This window comes from Dendroctonus ponderosae, unplaced genomic scaffold (genome assembly GCF_020466585.1).
Source record: "Dendroctonus ponderosae isolate FM_Combo_2020 unplaced genomic scaffold, Dpon_F_20191213v2 Dpon_F_20191213_1, whole genome shotgun sequence".
NCBI lineage: Eukaryota > Metazoa > Arthropoda > Insecta > Coleoptera > Curculionidae > Dendroctonus > Dendroctonus ponderosae.
In genome coordinates, this window is record NW_026017110.1 from 27,692,340 (window position 1) to 27,698,677 (window position 6,338).

The 6,338-nt window shown below is 36.7% G+C and overlaps 1 protein-coding gene across 6 annotated transcripts; it reads right to left on the reverse strand.

Annotated features, from left to right (window-relative positions):
• Nucleotides 1-998: 998 nt before the first annotated feature.
• LOC125505868 (deoxynucleotidyltransferase terminal-interacting protein 2-like) lies at nucleotides 999-3,734 on the reverse strand. Of its 6 annotated transcripts, none has more exons than XR_007282504.1 (6): nucleotides 3,692-3,734; nucleotides 3,503-3,647; nucleotides 2,180-2,296; nucleotides 1,721-1,885; nucleotides 1,317-1,595; nucleotides 999-1,251 (listed from the first exon to the last, which is right to left on the reverse strand). XR_007282504.1 is itself a non-coding variant. In XM_048670663.1 (5 exons), the coding sequence occupies exons 2-5, from the start codon at nucleotides 3,644-3,646 to the stop codon at nucleotides 1,383-1,385; spliced, it is 633 nt and encodes a 210-aa protein (XP_048526620.1). In that variant the 5' UTR covers nucleotide 3,647; nucleotides 3,692-3,734; the 3' UTR covers nucleotides 999-1,382. The 6 variants fall into 6 exon arrangements, 3 of the variants coding, with proteins under 3 accessions (XP_048526620.1, XP_048526619.1, XP_048526621.1); XR_007282503.1 differs by having other exon boundaries at nucleotides 999-1,262; XR_007282505.1 differs by having other exon boundaries at nucleotides 999-1,160; nucleotides 1,227-1,595.
• Between the last annotated feature and the right edge of the window lie 2,604 nt (nucleotides 3,735-6,338).

Sequence of the window (6,338 nt, forward strand, 5' to 3'; positions counted from 1 at the left end):
ACTGAAAGATTGAAAATTGACGGAATAATCTTAACTGTAAAATACTGTATGTTCAGAGTCCTCTTATGGACATATGTGCAAAACAAACGCATGCAAACTCTCTGTGGTTGCATTTAGCAAAATCATTTTGGCGGGAAAGCAAAACTGTCCAATCTATACTCTGTAATCTGTGGCCTGGACCTGGATTTATTACTGTCTGTAAATGCTTGAAGTGTGGCTTTTCCTAGTGGATTAGTATAATAATAATGCGGTCATTTTCTAATAGTTTGTCTTCCTCTGGCGATCGAAGATAACAATAGATATGCGCACTTTATAGATAATGCCTTTACTAACAGCACCCATAAAAGTTGAAATTTAAGAAATAAGTGCCTATAACAGCAATGAGTAACAGGCAGACCGCAGGCCGCTTGCAAACATGATTATGCGGCCCACCAAGCATTTTTAAAATTGAATTTATTTTATCAATTTTCTCCCATCAATATATACTAAACCGAAACATTTTTTTGTCACGTGTTACTCACTTGTCTGTAACTTGTTCAAACATGCAATACGAACGCTCCGCGTCTGTGCTTCGGTCGCACAGTCAGTCAGACTGGGTAAGCTTTTAACAAGCAATTTTAACAATTCTTGTGTTTCTTGAAAGGTATGAGCGCAACATTATTGTCCATAAGGTAAAATTAGAGTTTTTTTCCAAAATTAAGTTTTCCTACAAAATTAAGTTTTCCTACAAAAATGCCAGACTGAGGCACGAATAGAAAGCTGCGTACGTGTACCAACCTCATGAATTCCAGCTGATATTGATCAGCTTGTATCAAAAACAGTGCCAAATTTATCATTAAAAATTTCAATTAAATTCATTTTTCTGTTCTTTTGTTGTTTATTTTTATTTTGCATTAAATTTTCTATATGACACCTTTACTTCTTTTAAATTTTATATTTGTTTTATTATATATTATTCTATGTTTATTATAAATAAAGTTTTGTAAATTATGTGCGGGCTGCCAAAAAAAATTAAAAAGGTTGCTCTAAATAATACATTTTACACACCTGCATTGCCTGTTTTTGGGTGTACGTATTTTCATTTTCATCTGATAGTCTTCACGAAAATTTGTTATTATTGTATCTTTATACGAACCTCTTCTCTGGAATTGTAACCGGATCTGGAATCGTTGAAAATAATGTTTGCGCCGCAAACCAACTTTACTAAATTCGGTACAAAAAAGCACATTTTATCCCCTCTAGTAGAATTAACTGCAATAAACCTTTACATCATCAATTGGGCTTCTTTGAAACCTACACGTTTGTTCACAGACTACCTTAGTGCATTTTTGGAGCTTTGATGAAGTTGGAAATTAAAGTATCTGCTATTTTTAATATAGAATTTATTTGTTTTTCTTCTTTTTTAAGTTTTTCGCTTTTCTCCAGCTTTTATAGTGAGTTTCCTGCTTCTCTTCCATGATTGAACGATATATTTTCTTATTATGCTGCTGAAACTCGGCGTCTGCCAACAGCTCATCGACCAGAGTCTTCTTGACCTCCTTTTTCGTTAGCCGGTTGCTGTAGAAGTCCAACGGCGAGTCCATTACTTTACCAATCTAAACATGTTTGGGTTAGTAATTTTACCTCTTTTTCTCCTTAAATCGTTGCCTCTAACAAATTCACTTAGCGCTTGGTTAAGTGTTCTCGATTAGAACTGATCAATAACTAAATAAAGCTCTACCTGGAAATATTTTGGCAGAACCTTCAAGTCGCTTTTCTTGTAAAAATGTTTAGGATCCAAGACGGATCTCATTTGTACAATTTCCAAGTCATTCTTGACTTCATCGGTCATTTCTGTAGCTGGCATTCCAAACCAACCAGTGCCGTTCGTTTTTTCCTTTTCCTTCTGTAAGCCAATGACACAACAAAATATTTCAAATTTACATTGAGCCACACATTCGCAATAGAATGGGAAATTAAATACAAATAACCTTTTGTCGTGTATCATAAAGAGCAAGATAATAACGAACCCAACAGTTCTTCTCCTTTAATTTAGATCGATTCTTAACTAGAATTTGTTTGGGTAACTGCCTGAGGAAGCGATGTCCAAAAAATAACCTTCCTTTAAGACTCTCACGCATTGCAAACCGCAACTTTCGATCTAGAGCGAATAAACTACTTTAATTTTTTTTCAACAAACCTTTCTCTCTCGCAGAAGTTTCCTTTTTAATACCTCGTATGGAGGCACAGATGTCAGCTGTTCAAAGTCGGGCGTAACAACCGCTTTGCTTAAAACTTTTTGCACCTCAGACTGTAACTAACAAAGTTGGTGAAGTTTTAATTATATTTTACAGCAAATAATCATTAACCATAGTGGACCATCTATCCTTCCACTTCTGGTACTAAATATTATTTAAATAATGTTTGCATTTTGCAACATATAGCTTTAAGACCGAAATACTCCTGGCAAACTGAAAGCAGGCTACTTTTTCAAATAAATCCACCAATTTCAATTGATAATTTTAAATCTGAAGTTCCTAATGATAATGTGAGAAAAGTGGTTCAACTCTCCCTGCTTTACCCTAATTACATTTTAAACTTTGCTAAAGTTAAACTAAATTAAAAAGGTAAAGTGGATTTTTTGCCCAAATGGACTTACACCACTTTCAAAGAAAAGGACTCAAATATCCGCAGCTCATTAAGGAACTCCCCTGTATGTTCTGTTTACGTTACGCGTTTGAGGTTTCTTGTGAACTTTTCCCTGACACCTGCCGCCTTGATGGAAATAAATTAAAATTAAACTCTAAAACCATTACGGAATACATTGAAAATAGTAAACCTAAACAAGGCAGCGTTCGAATTGGGCTGGGAATCGATTCAAAGAAGGCATGATAATATTGATTGCAATGACCTAAATGTGTTCTCATTACCGGAAAAATTGTGCTAATCCTTAATAGGAAAACAGTGTATGGAATATTAAACTTAGAGCCCTTTTACACGAGGATACTTTTACCCGGCAACTATTGCTTCGGATACTCGTTTAACATACAGACTTATGGAACCATGCACACAGGGATACTTTTCACAATCAGTTTCGGCAACTGAATTTCGGTTTGCCGTGAATTCCAGTCGCCGGTAGTTTTACGACGTCCGGAGCCCGATTTTCTATGGGCCTTTATGGACCTGTTCGAATATGGACTTGCTACTTATGAGAACCCGGCTACTACTTTGCTGTCTTGCTACAAGTCTGTGACGAATCAGCGGGCAACTGTATCCTCGTGTAAAAGAGCTCTTATTGAGCTGGGAATTTAGCAGGAGGAAACTGCTTGATGTGTGATGTGGACAGGCAATACCGAAAATACCGCAATTTGATACAGCTACTGTAGGAAAAGACCATGTAAATACCAGTCACACTTTCTATATTTTCGACGGGGCTCACAATATCCTCTGTTCTGTGCTGGATTTCCAGCAAATGAATAAACCATATGGTTCCCAGCGGTTAAATGATTATGATTATGATTACCGTTATATTCCCAGGGACGATGTTCTTTTTTCCCGATTTTCCTATGAATCTACAGCTCAATTCGTCGACACTGGCGGAGGCAATTTGAAATCGTTCATGGTGTGTACCGAAAATTTCTTGTTTCAATGTATTTAGACAAGCCATAATTATCACCACAAAATATCCCCCCTATAGGGGGTATGTTCTGTGGTTATCACGAACGATAAATTTTGAACGAGCCGTTTATCGCAGTAGATCTTATTTTGTTCCGAAATGACTCGCATGCGCATAAACGCAGTACAACGGCGGGAAACGTAAATATGGGAGAGTTGTTTTGAGGTAAGGTTCACAGCTGACTTTCAAATGAACACTTAAATTTAAAAGAAAATACTTTATTTCTGTACAAATCTACAATTAAGTGGGATCATTATTGGCTGATGTACTAATATTTAGCACTGTCGCATTTTGACTTAACGATAACTTTATCACTTTTGCCTCGTTAGGCAAAAGCCGACAATTTTCAAGTTTCTGCTTCTCTTTATTTCGCTTACCATAAAATCTGGCTTGTGTCTCGATTTTTTTATTAATATTAACTTTTGTGCTCTCAAATTCAATCCTGTGACTACTGTGATTAATGAACAATTCAATAGATTTGTAAGTGTTTTTTTTTAATTTGGGCACGAACATCGTTAGACACGTTTGAACTATTATTGGCTAGTAAGCTGAACTAGTAAGGCAAAGTTCTAAAGCATACTTTAGTTCATTTTTTAATATGATTTCAGGCGGGAAGGATGTAATGTTCTCCGATGAAACTAAATTATCGGAAACGGCGTTTGCAGGGTTTTCCATGAAATTTGATGTTTTGTCAACATCATAAAAATATATACAACATGCATGTATATGTTTGCAAATGTTGAAGTTAATTACGTTATCGGCACAACTGCATCTAAAAGAATGCACGCAAATTTGACATTTTTCCCAATTCAATTGACAATTATTTTCACAGGCTGCATTACGTAACTTTTTGATATCATAAACATGCGTGTTATACGAGCATGTTACAGAAAAAGTATCCATATCAATTCTCACAATATTTTTTTCTGGAAATATCGCAGCACTCCTATGACTCTGCTTAATTTTTTTTAACTTAACGCCACATTTACCTTTTTCAGTATTGATTATCCGTTCGAACATTTTATCTCTTACTAAATTTATTAAACTATTAATAGTTTTATCAAGTCGCTTGCATCTTTTTCCTTCCAGGTAAAAATGTTTTATAACTTTATGCAAGGATTCTAAATACATATTGGTGTAAATATACCAGTGTATGAAGGCTTCCACGGCCGGTCAGATTACATTTAGGAATGTTTTCCGGGCTTTGAAGCCGTGGTCTATCGGAATTTCTTCCTGACGTTTCGTCCACAACTGCGGTGGACATTTTCAAAGGCGATGAGGCAGTGGGCGAAGTGATCTCCCGTGCTTTCCGACTAAGAATGATTCAACTGCTGGATTCCTAGTCGTATTTATGCCGCCCAGCCCTCATGAAAACGATCAACTGATGAAAAATCAGCAGTAGCGGAGCACGCGCTACTTGACGGCCACCAAATACGCTTCGACGAAGTTGACATTCTGCACCAATCTGAAAGATACTACCCGAGACTCACCAGGGAGGCCATCGAAATATTTAAACACCAAAACAATTTCAACAGAAAAGAAGGAATTACGGCACTCAATCCAGATTGAAAGCGCGTTTTGCGCCAAACAGCATGTGCGCCGAAGCGTTGGAACCCCCACCCATCCCCCACGCATGAGCACACAGGGCTGGGCGGCATAAATACGACTAGGAATCCAGCAGTTGAATCATTCTTAGTCGGAAAGCACGGGAGATCACTTCGCCCACTGCCTCATCGCCTTTGAAAATGTCCACCGCAGTTGTGGACGAAACGTCAGGAAGAAATTCCGATAGACCACGGCTTCAAAGCCCGGAAAACATTCCTAAATGTAATATACCAGTGTATTTTCTGAAACAATACGCCCATAACTGGGTACGATTTACATAAAACCTTTGGAAATATTCCCCAAATGTCAACGTATCGTTATCATTTAACAAATCTTGGCAAAAGTATTTAGTTGTTGTTTAAAAATGTCTTCATCTAGTTCAGTTTGAATTGACTAAAGCGCATGCGAGTTAGCTCGGAACAAAATAAGATATACTGCGATGAATGGCTCGTAAATTTTGATGCCCCAAGCAGATACCAAAAACTTTACTTTTGACAATTACCACCCTGCTGCAAGCAGCTACCACAGATCACAGAGGTTATAGATTGGAAACTGCAATATACGTTTGCAGAATGCTATTTGTCGCTTAAATCACCGGCTGCAATCAAAACTAAACTCTAATTTCCACTACTGGCAGAAGAAATCTTCTTTATCGATTGGGTTCACATCAAAATTTAGCGGGGTATTTGATTTCAGTTTATGACCTCTGTGATTTCCGTTGAAGTTTCAATAACATTTCAAGCATTTCACCATGCTCCTTAATTGTGATCTTTATGCTAGGGCTTCAATTAATATCACAATTAAAGGGCAATATGAGATATTCGAAATATTATTGAAACTTCATCGGAAATCACAGAGTTCGTAAAGTGAATTCAATTCGCCTGCTAAAATTGTGTTCGTGTGAAAACTAGGGCAAATCGGGAAAATAAAGCACATGAATTTATCTTTCCAACAGGTATTTATTAAACTGAAAAACCTAGAGATGTAATTTATATTGAGATTACATGAGTTAGATCGTGTAGTGCTTCAACAAAACTTGAAATACGTTTTATTCACATTAAATAATAAATATGTTGAA

What these genes read in the sequence shown, in the direction of transcription:
- LOC125505868 (XM_048670662.1), bottom strand. Translation starts at nt 3,646, where the DNA reads ATGGCTTGTCTAAATACATTGAAACAAGAAATTTTCGGTACACACCAT. An exon ending in TCGTCCCTGGGAATATAACG is followed by an intron (nt 2,297 to 3,502) that starts GTAATCATAATC and finishes CAACTTTGTTAG; the next exon opens with TTACAGTCTGAGGTGCAAAA. An exon ending in TTCTGCCAAAATATTTCCAG is followed by an intron (nt 1,596 to 1,720) that starts GTAGAGCTTTAT and finishes AAACATGTTTAG; the next exon opens with ATTGGTAAAGTAATGGACTC.